General features: G+C 38.3%; 1 protein-coding gene across 1 annotated transcript in view; it reads right to left on the bottom strand.

Annotated features, from left to right (window-relative positions):
* ADGRG4 (adhesion G protein-coupled receptor G4) overlaps nucleotides 1–20,562 on the bottom strand; it is a 95,349-nt gene that overhangs the window by 31,366 nt on the left and 43,421 nt on the right. Inside the window, 2 exon segments of the mRNA XM_070257154.1 lie at nucleotides 10,921–11,083; nucleotides 12,357–12,573. Coding sequence (XP_070113255.1) covers nucleotides 10,921–11,083; nucleotides 12,357–12,573 — 380 coding nt within the window.

Below are 20,562 nucleotides of genomic sequence, written 5' to 3'. Positions count from 1 at the left end.
CAGAGTACCACGTGGACGGCTGAAGGGGGGGAACTAGCTTCACAAGCTATGCTACACACACACACACACACACACACACACACACTCAGATCACAGACCAAGACGTGACCTGGGTGCATGTAAACAGACACACACACACATACCACCTTTTCCCTTCTGAACCCATCCTTGAGTTTCTCCCCCTTTGATCTGCTTCCACCCGGGTATTTAGAGAGGTGGAAAAGGGAATGACACATTAGCTGATTTTCCCTGATTCTCAGAAATAAAGGCCAGTCTTCGAAAGCAGGCCACCTTCTGCCATATAGTTCTGAGAGAGAAAACACAAAACAAAAAAAAGCCCAATATAATGGCGTTAGGCACTTGCCCCATAGTTTATTGAGCAATGCTTTTGTTAAGAAGTGGGGCATTAGGCCTTAGGAATTCTAGGGGCTCACTCTCAGAAGATTTTGCTGATTTGATTAGTAATAGTATTTAATAAGTACTGGAACATTTCTGAAAGTGAAAGGCGGCTTTACCAATAATTATACTGGGACCACAGTTGTAAACTCGGACCCCCTCAGGCAAAACAGGGTATGTGAGCACTCCCACATGCATTCTCTCATTTAATCCATCTATCAGCTCTGAAAGGTATGTTGTATTATGCCATCAGGAAATGGACACGCAGAGAGGTTAAGTGACTTGTCTAGGGTCACACAGCTGGGATATAGTTCAATAAAGATATATGTGATTTAGGCCCACATTTTTCTCCTTATCCATGCTGCCTCTCAAGGAACTCTTATCTAGCTGGGTGTAGCATAGGGAGATGAAAGTTTATAATATTTCTAAAAATGACTCGTGAGCCCAAAAGGCATATGGCTCTTCTCCTGACATAAATGGATTCTGCTAGAGCAGTCAAGTACTGTGGAGAGGTTACGATTTAGCTTCAACGTGTAAGCACTTTGGTACCAAGAATGTGATTGGGGTTGGTTCACTTGTTTCTCCACCCAGGCCAATAATAGAAAACCCCATATGTAACCAAAAGGCAATGGGAAGTCAACATCTGCTTTCAGTATGGCTGAGTCGCTCCTGGTGGACTCGACCCTCTTGTATATAACAACTATAGAAAACAACCGTGACTCAAAGCTATTGCAAAATGAACAGAAGCGGGCAGATTCTGGAGAAGAGTAGACACTTGGAAAAAGGTAACATCACAAGATCAGTTACTTGTTTTTATAGGTTTTAGCCTGACGGCAAGCTGAGACTAACACTGTGAAGGACACTCAAAATTCTGATGGAAAACCTGCAGTCCTTCTGGCATGAAAAATCAGAGAACAAAGGTCAGGGCAACCACAGCCACTGGAAGGTCAGGGGGGAATCCTGGAGAGGAGAGAGCTAAAGAGGAGAAGCCAAAATTCTGAGTATAAACTCTGTCTGACCTCTGAACCACGTATGTACAGGACAGAATCCAACTAAGGATAAAGGAACTTAACTGAGATTTGAACTGCCATCCAAGAGATGGAATCTACAGTTTGATTCCAAAAAAATTAATTGTTGGGTATAATAAAAATCAATAGTCTTGAGAGGAATATAGTGGAATCCAGAGTCTCCACAACGTAACATTCACATTATTCAGAACGTAATCCAAAATTACTCACTATGTGAAGAAAAAGTAAATGTGACCCATTTTTTTTTTTTTTTTTTTTTTTTTTTTTTTTTTTTTTTTAAAGATTTTATTTTTTCCTTTTTCTCCCCAAAGCCCCCCGGTACATAGTTGTGTATTCTTCGTTGTGGGTTCCTCTAGTTGTGGCATGTGGGACGCTGCCTCAGCGTGGTCTGACGAGCAGTGCCATGTCCGCGCCCAGGATTCGAACCGACGAAACACTGGGCCGCCTGCAGCGGAGCGCGCGAACTTAACCACTCGGCCACGGGGCCAGCCCCTAAATGTGACCCATTTTTAAGTGAAAAGACAATCAATGGAGATCAACTCTGAGATGACCCAGATGTTAGAATAAGCAGACAAATATTTTTAAAGTAGCTAACTATAACTATGCTTGGATATTTTTTTTTTTTTTTTTTTTTTTTTTTTTGAGGAAGATTGGCCCTGAGCTAAAATCTGTGCCCATCTTTCTCTACTTTATATGTGGGACACCTGCCACAGCATGGCTCGACCAGCAGTGCATAGGTCCGTGCCTGGGATGCAAACTGGTGAGCCCTGGGCCGTCAAAGTGAAGCACGTGAAATTAACCACTACATCACTGGGCCAGCCCCAAATTATGCTTGTGTATTTAAAAGAAAATATGCTTGCAGTTAATGTAAAAAGAAGAAAAAGCAGAGAAACAGGAGCAAAAAAAAGAAAATATGGAAATTCTAGAACTGAAAATACAATATGAAAATTTTTAAAATTGCACTGGATGTCTTCAATAGTAACATGAAGGTGACAGAGGTCAGTGAACTTGAAGATAAGAAATTATGCTATCAGAAGAATAGACAGTAGAAATGATTAAACACAGGAACAGTCTCAGGGAGCTGTGTGGCAGCATCAAAAAAATCTTACATACATGCACTTAGTATCCCAAAAGGAGAGGAGAGAGAGAATGGTGAAGAAACAATATTTGAAGAAATAATCGTGGAAATTTCCCCAAATTTGGTCAAAAACATAAATTTACAGGTTCAAGAAGCTCAGCAAACCTCAAGCAGGATAAATACAGAGAAAAACATGCCTAGGCCCATAATAGTCAAACTGCAAAAAAAAAACCCCAAAATTCAAGGGAAATACTGAAAGCAATCAGTGAAAAATGACACATTACACATTACACACAGACAAACAAAAATTCAAATGATTACTGACTTCTCATCAGAAAACGTGAAGGCCAGAAGAGAGTGAAACAACATCTTTAAAATGCTGAGGGGGAAATGCTGTCAGTCCAGAATTCTATCATAAACAAAAATATCCTTCAAGAATAAAGGCAAAATAAAGACATTTTCAGGTAAATGAAAACTAAGAAAATTCATCACCATCCTGATGTTCAGGAAGGAATGAAGAGCATTGAAAATGACAAATATCTAGGTAAATACTAAAGACTATTTTTTCTCTCAATTTCATAGAACTTTTAAAAGTAATGAATATAACATTGACCTGTGGGGTTTCTGATCTTCTTAGATAGAATGTATATGACAACAATAACATGACAGACGGCATAAATGGATGTTGAAATTTCTACGTTTTATATGAAGTGGTACAATGTTAACTCTAAGTAGGATGCAAAAATATAAGGATGTATATTATAATCTCTAGAGCAACCATTGAGAAAATAATGCAAATAGATATAACGAAAGAGTCTGAAAAAATTAAAATTCAATTGTAATAAATACTAAAATAAAGCAAGAGGCAACATAAAAGAGGAACAAAATTCGGAGGGGCAGATAGGAAATAAAATAAAATGGTAGACCTAAATCCAACCATGTCAAAAATTACATTAAGTTTTAAAGGACTACTCACTCCAAATAAAAGGCAGATATTTTCAAGATGGATAAAAAAATGAAACACAAACCATATGCTATCTACAAGAAGTGCACTTCAAATATGAAGACATATAGAAAGCAATTAAATGAAAAATATGTATAAAATAAAAACAGTAAGCATAAATAGGATGCGATGACTATATTAAAATGAGATAGGGGCCAGCCTGGTTGTGCAGTGGGTAAGTGCGCACGTTCCGCTTTGGCAGCCCGGGGTTCGTCAGTTCGGATCCCGGGTGCGGACACGGCACTGCTCATCAAGCCATGCTGTGGTGGGCGTCCCACATAGAAAGTAGAAGAAGGTGGGCACGGATGTTAGCTCAGGGCCAGTCTTTCTCAGCAAAAAGAGGAGGATTGGCAGATGTTAGCTCAGGGCTGATCTTCCTCAAAAAAAAAAAAAAATTAAAAAAATAAATAATTAAAATAAAATAGACTGCAAAACAAAGAATATTACCAGAAATAAAGAGGGCTATTTCATTGAGATAAATAGGTTAGGTCTAGAGTTAGTATTAGGAAGATATAACAACATAAATGTGTATTCACTTATTAGCAGAGCCCCAAAATAAACAAGGCAAAATTTGAGAGGACTAAAGAGAGAAATAGACAATTTTGCAATCAAAATTAGAGATTTTAACACCCCTCTAAACTAGGATCTGAACAAACATTATCAACCACTTTGAGGCCTGATTGATATTTATAGTATACCATATCCAACAACTGTAGAAGGCACATTTGTTTTCAAGTGCACATGGAATACCAAGTTTTTCAAGTGTATGAAACACTTGAAAACACTCATATACTGGGCCATAAAACAAGTCTCAATAATTCTAAATAGATTGAAATTATACTGAGCATATTCTGTGAACAAAATCAAATGAACAAGAAATCAATAATAACAATATATCTTAGATATGTCCCAAATATCTGGGACTTAAAGAACACACTCCCGAATAATCCATGCAGCGAAGAAGGAAGTAGAAAATATTTTGAACTGACTAATCAAGAAAATTGGGGCAAGAAGATTGAGGCAACTTCCTCAATCAAATAAAGAGCATCTGTCACTATTTGCAGATGACACGATTTTATGTACATAGAAAACCCTAAAGAATCCACTGAAAAACTTTTAGAAGTAATAAATCAATACAGTCAAGTTACAGGATACAAAATTAACATACAAAAATCAGTTGCGTTTCTACACATTAACAACGAAGTAGCAGAAAGAGAAGTTAAGAATATAATTCCATTTACAGGGCCGGCCCTGTGGCCAAGTGGTTAAGTCCACATGCTCCACTTCAGCAGCCCAGGGTTTGGCTGGTTTGGATCATGGGTGTAGGCATGGCATGACTCATCGGGCCATGCTGAGGTGGAGTCCCACATAGCACAACCAGAGGCACTCTCAACTAGAATATACAACTATGTACTGGGGGACTTTGGGGAGAAGAAGAAGGAAAAAGAGAAAAAGAAGATTAACAACAGATGTTAGCTCAGGTGCCAATCTTTAAAAAAAAAAAAAAGAATACAATCCTATTTACAATTGCAACAAAAAGAATAAACTATCTAGGAATAAACTTAACCAAAGAAGGGAAAGATCTGTACACTGAAAACTATAAAACATTGTTGAAATAGGGCCTACAATGGAGAAAAGAAAGTCTCTTTAACAAATGCTGCTGGGAAAACTGGACAGCCACATGCAAAAGATGGAAAATTGACCATTCTTTTTCACCACACACCAAAATAAACTCAAAATGGATCAAAGACCTAAAGATTAGGCCTGAAACAATAAGTCTTCTGGAAGAGAATATAGGCAGTACACTCTTTGACATCAGTTTCAAAAGAATCTTTTCAGACACTATAACTCCTCAGTTGAGGGAAACAATAGAAAGAATAAACAAATGGGACTTCATCAGACTAAAGAGCTTCTTCAAGGCAAGGGAAAACAGGATTGAAACAAGAAAACAGCCCACTAATTGGGAAAAAATATTTACAAGCCACTTATCCGACAAAGGGTTAATCTCCATAATATACAAAGAACTCACACGGCTCAACAACAAAAAAACAAACAACCCGATCAAAAAATGGGCAGAGGACATGAACAGACATTTCTCAAAAGAAGATATGAATATGGCCAATAGACACCTGAAAAGATGTTCATCATCGCTAATCATCAGGGAAATGCAAATCAAAACTACACTAAGATATCACCTTACACCCATTAGATTGGCAAAAACATCCAAAACCAAGAGTGACAAATGTTGGAGAGGTTGTGGAGAAAAAGGAACCCTCATACAGTGTGGGTGGGAATGCAAACTGGTACAGCCACTATGGAAAACAGTATGGAGATTTCTCAAAAAGTTAAAAATAGAAATACCCTATGACCCAGCCATCCCATTACTGGGTATCTATCCTAAGAACCTGAAATCAGAAATCTCAAGAGTCCCTTGCACCCCTATGTTCATCGCAGCATTATTTACAATAGCCAAGACGTGGAACCAACCTACATGCCCAGAAACTGATGATTGGATAAAGAAGATATGGTATATATACACAATGGAATACTACTCAGCCATAAAAAAAGACAAAATTGGCCCATTCACAGCAACGTGGATGGACCTCGAGGGTATTATGTTAAGCGAAATAAGCCAGTCAGAGAAAGATGAACTCTATATGACTCCACTCATAGGTGGAAGTTAGTATATTGACAAGGAGATCTGATCAGTGGTTACCAGGGAAAAGGGGGGGTGGGGGGAGGGCACAAAGGGGGAAGTGGTGTACCCACAACATGACTAACAAAAATGTACAATTGAAATCTCACAAGGTTGTAATCTATCATAACATTAATAAAACAAACAAACAAACAACAACAACAACAAAAAACATTGTTGAAATAAATTGAAGACATAAAGAAAAGGAAAGATACTCCATTCTCTTGGATTGGAAGAATTAATATAGTTAAAATGTCCATACTTCTTAAAGCAATCTACAGATTCAATACAATCCCTCTCCAAGTTCCAATATTTTTCACAGAAATAGAACAAAGAATCCTAAAATGTATATGGAATTTAATCCTAAATAAATCCATTTATATGAAATATAAATCCTAAAATTGATAGCCAAAGGAATCCTGAGAAAAAACAACAAAGCTGGAGGCATCACATTCCCTGATTTTGAAATATACTACAAAGCTACAGTAACCAAAACAGCACTGTTCTGGCACAAAAACAGACACACAGATCAATGGAACAGAATTGAGAGCCCAGAAATAAAACCACACATCTACGGACAGTTAATATTTGACAAGGGAGCCAAGAACATACAATGGAAAAAGGAAAGACTCTTCAGTAAATGGTGTTGGGAAAACTGGACAGCCACATGCAAAAGAATGAAACTAGACCATTGTCTCACACCATACAAAAACTAGCTCAAAATGGATTAGACTTGAAAGTAAGACCTAGAGCCATTAAACTTCTAAAAGAAAACTTAGGCAGTACGCTCTTCGACATTGGTCTGAGCAGCATATTTTCAAGTCCCATGTCTGACCAGGCAAGGGAAACAAAAGAAAAAATGAACAAATGGGACTACATCAAACTAAAAAGCTTCTGCACAGCAAAGGAAACCATCAATACAACAAAAAGACAACCTAACAATTGGGAGAAGATATTTGCACACCGCATATCAGATAAGGGGTTAATATCCAAATATACAAAGAACTCATACATCTCAACCACAAAAAAAGTAACAACCCAATTAAAAAATGGGCAAGAGATCTGAACAGACATTTCTCCAAAGAAGATATACAGATGGCCAACAGGCACATGAAAAGATGGTCAACATCATTAACTATCAGGGAAATACAAACCAAAACTACAATGCAATATCACCTCACTCCAGTCAGAATGGCTATAACTAACAAGACAGGAAACAATAAGTGTTGGAGAGGATGTGGAGAGAAGGCAACTCTCATACACTGCTGGTGGGGATGCAAACTGGTGCAGCCACTATGGCAAACAGTATGGAGAGTCCTCAAAAATTACAGATCTACCATGTGATCCAGCTATTTCACTGCTGGGTATTTATCCAAAGAACATGAAAACACGAATGCGTAAAGATACATACACTCCTATGTTCATTGCAGCATTATTCACAATAGCCAAGGCTTGGAAGCAACCTAGGTGCCTATCAAGGGATGAATGGATAAAGAAGATGTGGTATATATACACAATGGAATACTACTCAGCCATAAGAAACGATAAAATCCGGGCATTTGTGACAACATGGATGGACCTTGAGGGTATTATGCTAAGTGAAGCACATCAGAGGGAGAAAGTCAAATACCATATGATCTCACTTGTAAGCAGAAGATGAAAATGACGACAAACAAACACATAGCAACAGAGGTTGGATTGGTGGTTACCAGAGGGGAAGGGGGGAGGGGGAAGGGCAAAAGGGTTGATTAGGCACATGTGTGTGGTGATGGATTGTAATTAATGTTTGGGTGGTGAAGATGTTATAATCTTTGCAGAAATCGAAATGTGTAATGATGTACACCTGAAATTTATATAATGTTATAAACCAATGTTACTGCAATAAAAAAAGAATAAAAAAAATTTAAAAGATTAAATAAAAATAAATAAAGGGCATCTGAAAAAACAAAATAGAACAAAAACGTGGCCAACATCACAGTAATGGTAAAATAGTGAATACTTTTCTTCTAATATCAAAAACAAAACAAAGATGTCCACTTTAACCACTTCTATTCAACATTTTATTGGAAGCACTAACATCAAAAGAAGGCAAAAAAGCCAAATAAAGTTCAATAAGGAAGACCTAAAACTGTCTCTAGTGACAGATGACGTTGGCTTACATAGAAAGACCTGAGCAATCTCTAAAACAGCTACGATCTCTAGTAGGTGAGTTTAGCAATTTCACAAGATACAAAATTTAGATAGATAGATAGATGATAGACATAGAATAGCAAATGTATTTTTATATACCTGCAGCAAATAATTGGGAAATGAAATTCAAACATGATTCCATTTCCAACAGCATCAAAAAATGTAAAATACTTAGGAATAAATTTCACAAGGACATGCAATGCCCCTCCACTTAAAACTATAAAACATTCCATTAAAAAAAACTACAGAACATTGCTGAGAGAAATTTAAATAGACCTAAATAAATGCTTCTGAATTAGAAACTCAATATTCCACTGCTATATGGTATATTTGAAAGTTTTTAAGAGAGTAGATCCTAAGAGTTCTCATCACAAGGAAAAAAAGCATATTTTTCTTTTGTGTGTATGTTTCTATACGAGATGATGGGTGTTAACTAAACTTATTGTGGTAATCATTTCACAATATGTGTAAGTGAAATCATTATGCTGTACACCTTAAACTTATATGGTGCTGTATGTCAATTACATCTCAATAAAACTAGAAAAAAATTTAAACAAAAATAAAAAACTCAATATCGCTAAGAAATCAATTCTCCCAAAATTGACCACAGCTTCAACTCAGTCTCAATCATCATCTCAGCAAGTTTTTTGCACAAATTGATAAGCAGATTAAAAATTCGTATGGACATGCCAAAGGCCCAGAATAACCAAACAATCCTGAAAAAGAACAAAGTGAAGAACTCACATGACCTGACATCAAGACTACAAGAATCAAGACAGTGTGGTAACGGCATAAGAGTCTCCAAAAAATAAATGGAACAGAATAAAATGCTCAGAAACAGACTGACTTACATTTCCATGAGTATTTGATTTTTTGTCAAAGATGACAATGCAAGCCATTGGAGAAAGAAAAGTCTTCAATACATGGTGCTGGAATAAGTGGATATCCATAAGGAACAAAATGAATTCCAAACCCTACACTATACTATACCTCATACCACACACAAAATTCCATTCAATTAATTAAGATTATAGTCCTAAACGTAAAAGCTAAAACCACAGAGCATTTAAAGACAAGCATAAGAGAATATCTTCATGACCCGCTGATAGGCAAAGATGTCTTAGACAAGTCATAAAGGGTTATTTATAAAAGGAAAAAAAACGATAATTTAGACCCCCATCAAAATTAAAACTTAGGCTCATCACAAGACACCATTGAGAAAATGAATAGGCAAATCACAGAGAAAATATTTTCAAAACATATATCTGATGCTGTATCCAGAACATGTAAAAACATACTTACAACTCAATAATAGTAAGACAAGCAACCCAATTAAAATGGCAAAAAGATTTTAACAGATACTTGACCAAAGAAAATATACAAATGGCCAATACAAAAACGAAAAATCCCTCCACATCATTAACCGCTTTAGAAAACAGTATGAGAGGTTCTTACAAATTTAAGCATACGTCTTATGAACCAGCAGTTCCTTTCCTAGGTATTTACTCAAGATATATCAAAACATATGCCCACACAAAGACTTTTACATGGATGTTCATAGCAGCATTATTCATAATAGCCTAACCCTGGAAACAATCCAAATGGCTGTCAACAGAGGAACAGACAATCTGTAGTAGATCCATACAATGGAATACTATTCAGCAATAAAAAGGAATAAACTACAGAAACAAAAGAATGAATCTCAAAAAAAACCACCATTATGCTACATGAAAGAAGCCTTCTACAAGACAGTACATATTGAATGATTCCATTTACATAAAATTCTAGAACAGGCAAAACTATAGTGGAATAATATCAAAACAGTGGTTGCCAGTGGAGATTGGTAGTGACAGGGATCGACTGGGAAGGGGCATGAGGGAACTTTTAGGGGTGATAGTAATGTTCTATATCTTAGAGGAGTTTGAGTTACACAGATGCACACATTTGTCAAAATTCAGAGAATTTGCACTTAGAATTTGTGCAGTATTCTATATGCAAATTTTATAATTTTTTAACTGTAAAAAAAATATGCTGCTCTCCTGAATTGTTGTCAGCAGGGGTTGGTGGTCTATGGCCCGCCAAAGGCCGAGGTAGCGTGGTGTGGTGGAAAGAGCATAGACTTGAAAGCTAGCCAGACTTAACTCTGAATCCTGGCTCAGCCATTAGGCTGTGTCCTTGGGCAAGTTATTTAACTTCTCTGTTTCCTTATCCACAAAAAGGAGACAGAAGAGCAACCCTCAACATGTAACCAGTGCTCCAAAAATGGTAGCTAATAATAAACTGACATTTGAGTTGATTTGGGGTCACAGGGCCAAAGATGGTATTATTGCCCATCTCATGGACACCACACCAAGGTGTTAGCCTACTAAGGGTTGGATGTAAATCTTCCCTAGGATATTTGTATTTTCACAAAGTCTCTTGAAATTAAAATCTTTTAAAAAGTACCCTCAACCCCTTCCAAAAAGTAGGTGAATGAAGACTTGAAACAGTGCTTGGCTGATTGGCTCTCAGTTTCCGGAGCGGCACTCACCTCAGGGCCTATGCCTTCTTCGTAGGAGCGGATACTGAAGGCCGTGCCTTCAAACGTGTGCTCCACCCGCAGGACAGCCAAAGCCAGCCTGTCCACCGTCAAATTTGCTGAACTCCCGAAAAACTCCATCTTGTGCCCAGTACGCTCGATTATCTTCAGAATTCTGCAAAAAAAAAAAGCAGGCAGAGCAGAGCATTCCTACTTTTTCAATGTAAAACCCATCCGTCCTCCTTACAAGATTTCCTCAATGTAAGACTTTTGTTTGAGTTTTAATCACCATCTTTATACTGTTTAGGAATTATTAGATAAGAGCACGGGCTTTGGAGTCAGCCAGGCTAAGGTCCAAATCTTAGCTCCTCTAATTTCTAACTGGGGGAGCAAATAAAATAACCTCGATGAGCTTCAGATTCCTCACCTGCAAAGTCAGAGGTAACACTGGTACTCATCTCAAAAGACTGTTGTGAGGATTAAATGAAATTGTTGTATGTAAAGCCAGATCCTGCAGGGCCTCATAGGCCAAGAAATGTGGATTTTATTTTACATTCACTGAGTGGTTTTAAGAGCGAGAGAATGACATGGTCTGATATGCGCATTAAAGATCGTTCTGGCTGCTATACAGAAGAGGTACCACAGAGGGGCAAGAGCAGAGGCAGGGAGACCAGACAGGTTATTGCAGAGGTCAGCTGAGAGAAATGGTGCTGGGACTAGGGTGGTGCTGATGGAGATAGAGAGAAGCAGATGGATTCCAGGAGTCTTTTTTTTTTATTGAGTTAATGATAGGTTACAATCTTGTGAAATTTCAGTTGTACATTAATGTTTGTCATTCGTGTTGTAGGTGCACCACTTCACCCTTTGTGCCCACCCCCCACCCCACCTTTCCCCTGGTATCCACTAAACTGTTCTTAGTCCATAATTTTAAATTCCTCATATGAGCGGAGTCATACACAGATTATCCTTCTCTCGCTGGCTTATTTCACTTAACATAATTCCCTCAAGGTCCATTCCAGGAGTCTTTAAGAGACTTTTAAAAAATTAGGTACAGTGACTCATATCGGACTTGGTTATTGATTGGCTGTGAGGCAGAAGGAGGTAACTAGCATTATTCTCAAGTTTTTTGCTTGAGCACTGGGTGGATGCATTTTCTAGAAATGGAGAACATTAGAGGAGTACCAGGGCTGAGGGAAATAGATTGGAGGTTTGGTTTAGGGTAACCTATTTATCTGGAAAGTCGCTATCATTAAGATTCACTTAGAGTTTGAAAGCATTCTTTGACAATTGGGATTTGAGCAGGATGACCCCATTGCGTTGTACTAATTGAGCTTTCAGGGCACAGCTACCTGACGTTTAAAACTGAGGATGACTGTATGCAAAGGAATTAATCACAAATATTTTAAATTTTATGAAATAATTTATCTTACCAAACTATTAGTACTTACTCATTGCTTACTTCATGCAGATGAGATGTGGAATTGTTTTGCTTTCCCAAAGCAGCATTGATTATTTGTAATATAATCTGGGTTAGATTCATACTTATCTCATCACATTGTGAAATATCAGACACTTTAGAAACAATAATCTTTGTTTCTTCTTCATCCAGAGTGGGGCATTCATTTATCAAATTTAAAATGTGTTCTGCAACTTCATCTGCATTCTCTGGGGAAATAAAATTGAAATGGAAAGCCTGCATTACTTAGTTTTGGCCCATGCTGGTCTGCTCCCTTCTCTTTAATCAGTAAAGGCAGAGAAATGGAAATAGATACCAAGATAACAAAGTTCACAGAAGGAAAACGCTGGACCTCAAGGTCTCCAGTAGATGGAGTCTCAGAAAGTAGCACGCAAGTCAAGTTTTTTATTCATTAAATCCTTTTTTAACGCAACAGGGAAACCTTTTTGTCACTGAAGAATTATCTCGCAATTAGATTCTAATTAAGTTAAGACTTTTGAGTATTGGGTTGAGTTAAGTAGATCCCATCTGTACTCAAATATCAGCAAACACTCAGTCTATGTTTTCGTAATCAAGGGTGGTGATTATGTTTTTCTGTCAAGAACCAGCAACCCGCAGGAAAAAAGTTAATATGGCCCACATAACAATAAAAAGCCAATTAATTTAGGTTTTTTTAGAGAGGAAGAACAATAGACATTAACTCGCTCACTTTTTTATTCACTTTTTATTATGGAAATTTTCCAACATGCACAAAAGTAGAAAGAATAGTATAATGAATCCCCATTTACCTCATGAATCACCTAGCTTCAACAAGTGTCAATGAAGAGCTAATCTTATTTTATCTACACTCCCGCCCACCTTCCCTGAACCCCAGCTAATTCTAAAGCAAATCCTAGACATCATAACATTTCACCCATAAATACTTCAGTATGCATCTGTAAAACGAAGGACCTTCGTTTGTCATAACCACAACACCAGCATCGTGTCTTTAAAAGGTTAGCAATAATACTCAAAATCATCAAATATCCGGTCAGTGCCCCAATGTCCTTAATTGTGTCATAAATGCTTTCTCCAAATAGTTTTTTGTTTGAATTATCACTCACTTTTAAAGTTAAAGGCTTTGTTAAACAAATACAACACAAATTAGATGTTAGTTCAATATAACCCACATAAAGCTGAGCTCCCTTGTGGTGCCATCCTAGCTTAAAGCAGTCACATTCGAGTTCAGTAATCATAATAGTGGAAAATAATTGAAAAATACAATCTATTCAGAAAAATTCCAGAGAGAGATTACACTCAAAACACACTTAACCCGGGTTACATTACAGATAACCAAGTTTGTTTGGGAAAACAAAATAACTTAGCACAAACTTCATTTTTTCTCTCTCTCTCTCTGTTTCTCCTTCTCTTTCAGTGTCCTCCACAGTTGGCAGCATCTCCCCAAATCTTTCTCTTCTACCCCCAAACCCCCTACATCTTTACCCCCAGCACAGCCTGCACAGGCTATTTTTTTCTCCCTTTTCCACTCATTTTCTTGCTTTATTCTCTCTCTCTCTCTTTGCAAATGACTCTGCCTTTGTCAATGTAAATTAAGCAATCCTAACTATGATCCTCTCAATTTCCCCCTCTTAACCATTACCCCAATCTGCCCAACAATGGCTTACACTGTAACTGACTTGGCAAAGAGAGTTCTCCTTGAGATGGAAGGAAGGGAGAGATTGCACAAGGTTGTAATTACTTGAACAAGACTGTAATTGCGTCTCAATTAATAATTTTTCTCTGTTACATCTATCTTCTGGGCAGTTAAAGAACCTGAGAAAACAATAAAACTAGAGATGGAAGAAAAATACAGTGTGCTCACTCACAGATCTTTCTAGTGCTCTTATTAAATTGTTCGGGCTTTGTTGTAAATGGGATAGCCAGAGCTGCCTTCCTGGGGTCATTATTCTTTGGGCTTCAGTGGTGCAACCTTACCTGATGCAGTCCCTGCTGTGGCAGAATGAAAGGAAATCACAGGACAATGGGACGCTAACTATATTGTGGAAAGTAATTACAGATTTTCATCTAGAGTTATATGGTTTTCAAGCAAAATTTAGGACAAATTACACTCGTGTGAAAATTCTAGGTCCCCAAGCAAAAGCAATGAAAGGAATCCTCCTTTATTAGTTGTAGAGTAAATAGATCCCATTGCTTGAAATAGTTATAATTAATCTGCCAGTAATTGCAATAATCAAAACAATAATATCTGTTATTTACCAAGCAATTTCTGTAAGCCCATATTTGAGTTATCTATTGTTGCATAACGAACCACCCCAGAACTTAATGACTTACAACAACAAGTTGTTATTATCCCTTATGGTTCTGTGTATTGTCCGGGCTCGGCTGAGCAGGGCTCACTCGAGTTCTCTGATGTAGCTGCTGTCAGATGGCAGCGGGGACTTGAGTCATCTGAAGGCTAGACGGGGATGGAAGTCCAAAATGGCTCACTCACGTGGCTGGCAGGTGATGCTACCACGGACTGGTCAGGTGGGGCTGTTGTCATTTGGGGGTCACTTGGGCCAGTTGAGGCTGTTCCCTACACATGGCCTCTCCTGGTGGCTTAGGCTCAGTGGGATGCTGGATCCGGCTTGTGGCGTACTGGAGCCAGCTTGTATTAACTTGTGAGAACTAGCTGTTAAATTTTCAGGAATTTTGTGAGCTGGTTGTTAAACACAACCATTATTAAAAATTAAATTATATAAACTTACAATTAAAAACAATGGTGATACTCAAAACTCATCACTTCCTAATTATTTTGCTGCATTTGAATAATCTATCCTCATGTGATTATTTACATCTACTGTATCTGGTTGTGCATCTCTTATCAACTTCATGTTCACTGACTACATTTTGTACTTTGTATTCAGCCACGGGGGGCGTATTACACCAAGGAAAGGAGCAAATGTTACAAATCATTACCTTTTTTCGGTAGAACTGGTTCTTAGGCATTTTCCAGCACACCACTGTTTGGGCTTCTTAGAGCATGGTGTCTGGGTTCTGAGAGGAAGAATTCCAAATGAGAGTGTACCAAGAGAAAGGAAGCAGAAACTTCCAGTCCTCTTAAAAATTAGTCCCATACTTTGCAGTGTCACTACTGCCAAGTTCTGTTGGGCTAAGCAGCCACAAGCCAGCCCTGATTCAACTCCCAATCGGCAAGGAAGGAATGAATCGATGATGGGCATTTTGGAGACAAGATATGACAGCAAGGCATTGTACATACATTTTACCATTTAATCAGCATAATAATCCTATGCAGTGGATACTAATATTATCCGCTTTATACAGATTACGAAATTAAGACACAGAGAGGCTCTAACCCAGGCCTGTTTGATGTCAAAACTTGAGTTCTTCAATAACAATTTCTACTACAGCATCTGTGCCTTTGTCCTTTTTCTCCACGGTGTTGGGGGTTGGAACAGCTGTGTTGGGCAGTTCTTCTCTCTGACATCCTGGGAATTACATTGTTCCCTTTCAATCACGCATTATCCTGCCCTGATGGTGGGATGGACACAGACAGGAGATGGTTTTTGAAAAGTTCAGCCAACTTCATTAAAGTGTGACGCATCTTCGATACCGCAGAAGTAACAAATTTGAGCATGTCAAAGAACCTATAGAACTTTGAAATAAGGGTAACTTTTCTAACCTCTGGTATTTTGGGCTAAATAAAATGAGCATTTTCATGGGGGAATTGATGAGTTTTTCTCCAGCCAAGATATCTAATGCTTGTCAGCAACATTGAAAGCTAAAGAAAATAGTTTTAACATGAACACGTTTTTCTTTCCTTTACATGGTACTCGTTTTCATGAGCTCCTAACTTACAAGGAGGAGAGAAGGATTCCTCCAAAGCTCATCAACTTGAGAGTTTACTCTTCAGTTAGATGCACTACAGCCATCATCCAACTGTTCTCTTTCTCTGCAGTAGATTTTTTTTTATAAAGTGATTTCTGACAGTTCATTTTCTAAAACTCTCAGCCCGATGCGATGCTTTTGTTGTTATTATGGTTGTTGGTTAACTTTTCCTTCCACAGAGAAAATACTATTAGCATGTCTAAGAAAAATGTGTCATTCAGAGGGAGGGAGGTCAGCATGGAACACAGACCTCTCTATCTTGCTGCCCACTCACTTCAAGCTGACACATTCCCTATTGCCCTGACTCATGATTTCGGATCTAGAAACCGTCAGAGCTATGCTTGCTTTCCTACTTCTTCTAGATATTCCTTGGCAAGGATCTCAAATTTACATCTTCTGCAGAGAAGACAAGTCGAAGAATTTCACTGCCTCAAGGCAATTTAGCTCTTCTGCAAGACACTGGAATGCCTGTGCCTCCATTTCCAACTGTTCATTATGGGAGGGACACACTTTATGCAGGAGAGTCATGCCTGACAAGGTGTGTATAAACTGAAATTCTATAAGGAAAACCTTTATGCATACTTTAAAAATACCAATAAAGAGGGGCAGGACTTTCTTTTTTTTTTTTTAAAGATTTTTTTTCCCCTTTTTCTCCCCAAAGCCCCCGGTACATAGTTGTGTATTTTCAGTTGTGGGTCCTTCTAGTTGTGGCATGTGGGACACTGCCTCAGCATGGCTTGATGAGTGGTGCCATGTCCGTGCCCAGGATTCAAACTAGTGAATCCCTGGGCCGCCGAAGTGGAGTGCACGAACTTAACCACTCAGCCACGGGGCTGGTCCCGAGGACTTTCAGAACGGTGCTGTAAAGAGGAGCTTGGGGAAAAGTTCTCTAAGAGAGACACCTATTATGCGAGCAAAATTAGCAAAAACAATCATTCCAGGTCTCTGGAGATTGATGGGAGGGCTTACAACAAATTGAGATGCATTTATTCAACAAAATCTAAAAAAAAATGGAAGTACAGTAGGAGGCCATGGCATTTGAATAAGGAACTGCACCCATTCCCCACAGGTCTGCCTTGTGGAAGACTTGTTCCATTGGGTTAGGCAGCCAAGTGGCAGTTACCATCTTGCCCAGGTCCCTGGGGTGGAAGAACTATTCTGAGTGGATTTGACAGCCAGTGAACATTGGCAGTTCCCATCTTTCTAACTCTGGGCTGTGGAAGATTCATACCAAGCAGTGGCAGCAGCTTAGTGCCAGCAAGAAGTTCCCCCTCCCTGCAAATATGCACATTGATCCCACTCCATAGGGAAGACCCTGGTGAAGTGCACATTCACCACCACCACCCCTCAAGCTCTTGCCCTGTTGGACAGATATTTTGCCCAGAGGAGGGTAGGAGAAAGCCTCAAAGACTGGCAATACTCTGCTCCTTCCAAGGGAACAGACTTTAATTGGATCAGACTGTGGAGCAATTTATACCCCAGGTTTTGCCAAAAACAACAGAGCAATCAACTAGCAATTAGGAGGCTAACAGCTGGGTGTAATACCAATAGAGGCAGACCAGTCAGAAGCTCAGTGGGAAGATCAGAGAAAGGGATAGTCAGAGAGAACCCAACTAGAACTGCAGTCATCCCTGGTGGTCAGAGAAATTGTGTTCAGGCCCAAGGCTGTATCTTCTAAGGAGCAACATCAGAGGATGTACACTGCAGGGGAAATAAACTTCACTAAACTAGTCCAGCCAATGGAATTTTTTACAGAAATATAAAAAGCAGTTCTAAAATTCATATGGAACCACAAAAAAACCAAATAGGCAAATCAACCTAGAGAAAGTAGAACAAAGGCATCATACTCCTTGAAATCAAACTATACTACAAAGCTACAATAATCCAAACAGTATGGTACTGGTACAAAAACAGACATATAGACAAATGAAACAGAATAGAGAGCCCAGAAATAAACCCACACATATACCATTAACTGATCTGCAACAAGCATGCCAAGAATACACAATGGAGAAAGGATAGTTTCTTTAACAAATGGTATTGGGGAAACTGGAACTGGATATCCACATGCAAAAGAATGAAATTGTACCCGTATATGACACTATATACAAAAAGCAACTCAATATAGATTTAAGACTTAAATGGAAGACCTGAAACTCTAAAGCTCCTAGAAGAAAACATAAAGGAAAACCTTCATGACGCTGATCTTAGCAATGATTTCATGGATATGACACCAAAAGCACAGGCAAAAAAACCAAAAATAAACAAGTGGGACTACATCTAATAAAAAACTTCTGCACAGCAAAGGAAACAATCAACAGAGTGAAAAGACAACCTATGGAATGGGAGAAAATATTTGCAAACCACATCTGATAAGAGGTTAATTGCCAAAATAAACAAAGAACTCTTAAAACTCAATAGCAAAAAACCCCAAATAACCTGATTAAAAATGGGCTCAGGACTTGAACAGACATTTCTCAGAAGAAGATATATAAAAAGTCAATAGATATATGAAAAGGTGCTCAACATCAGTAATCATCAAGGAAATGAGAATCAAAACCACAATGAGATATCACTTCATAACTGACAGGATAGCTATTATCAGAAGTCAAGAGATAACAAGTGTTGGCAAGGATGTGGAGAAAAGGAAACGCTCGTACACTGTTGGTGGGAATGCAAATTGGTAAAGCCATTATGGAGGTTCCTCAAAAATTAAAAACAGAACTACCATATGATCCAGCAATCCCCTTGTGTGTATATATCCAAAGGAAATACAATCACTATCTCAAAGAGGTCTCCACTCCCATGTTCATTGCAGCATTATTCACAATAGTCAAGATATGGAAACAACCTAAGTGTTCATTGACAGATGAATGGATAAAGAAAATGTGATTGATGGATAGATAGATAGGTAGGTAGGTAGGTAGATAGATAGATAGATAGATAGATAGATAATGGAATATTATTCAGCCTTTAAAAAGAAGGGAATCTTACCATTTGCAACAACACGGATGTACTTTGAGGGCATTATGCTAAGTGAAACAAGCCAGACACAGAAAGACAAATACTGCATGACCTTACTTACATGTGGAGTCTAAAATAGTCAAACTTACAGAAGCACAGAGTAGAATGGTGGTTGCCAAGGGCTGGGGGAAGGGGAAATGAGGGGATACTAATCAATAAGCATAAAGTTTCAGTTAAGCAAGATGAATAGTTCTAGAGATCTGCTGTATGACTTTGTATCTACAGTCAATAGTAATGTATTATAAACGTAAAAAATTGTCAAGAGGTTGGTCTCATGTTAAGTGTTCTTACTACAAAAAAATTAAATTAAAAGAAGAAAGAAAGAAAGTAGATTAAAGGTTTCCAGGGGTGAGGGGGAGGGGGGAATGGAGAGTGACTGCTAATGTGTATGGGGTTTCTTTTTGAAGCGATTTAAATGTTCTGGAATTAGTAGTGATGGATGCACAATCTAGCAAATATACTAGAAACCGTGGAATTGTATACATTAAATGGGTGAATTTTAAGATATGTGAATATCTCCATTAAAAAATGTTTTACACAGGGGCTGGCCCCGTGGCCGAGTGGTTAAGTTTGCGTGCTCCGCTGCAGGCGGCCCAGTGTTTCGTTGGTTCAAATCCTGGGTGCGGACATGGCACTGCTCATCAAACCACGCTGAGGCAGCGTCCCACATGCCACAACTAGAAGGACCCACAACGAAGAATATACAACTATGTACCGGGGGGCTTTGGGGAGAAAAAGGAAAAAATAAAATCTTTAAAAAAAAAAGTGTTTTACACAATCCTAACAAAACGAGTAAAATGTCTTGGAATAAATTTAACCAAGGAAGTGAAAGACCTATACAATGAAAACTACAAGACTTTCCCGAAAGAAATTGATGACGACATAAAGAGAGGGAAAGACAGTCCTTGCACACAGATTGGAAGAATAAGCATAGTTAAAATGCCCATACTACCTAAAGCAATCCACAGATTCGGGGCAAGCCCAATCAGAACCCCAATGACATTCTTCACGAAAATAAAACAAAGAAGCCTTAAATTCATATGGGGCAACAAAAGACCCTGAATTGCTAAAGAAATCCTGATAAAAAAGAGCAAAGCTGAAGGCATCACAATCCCTGACTTCAAAATGTACTACAAAGCTACAGTAATCAAAACAGCATGGTACTGATACAAAAACAGGTGCACAGATCAATGGAACAGAATTGAAAGCCCAGATATAAAACCATACAACTATGGACAGCTAATCTTCAACAAAGAAGTCAAGAACATACAATGGAGAAAGGAAAG

The sequence above is a fragment of the Equus caballus genome, chromosome X (assembly GCF_041296265.1).
Source record: "Equus caballus isolate H_3958 breed thoroughbred chromosome X, TB-T2T, whole genome shotgun sequence".
Taxonomy (NCBI): Eukaryota; Metazoa; Chordata; class Mammalia; order Perissodactyla; family Equidae; genus Equus; species Equus caballus.
This window is presented reverse-complemented; position numbering and strand designations above follow the sequence as displayed.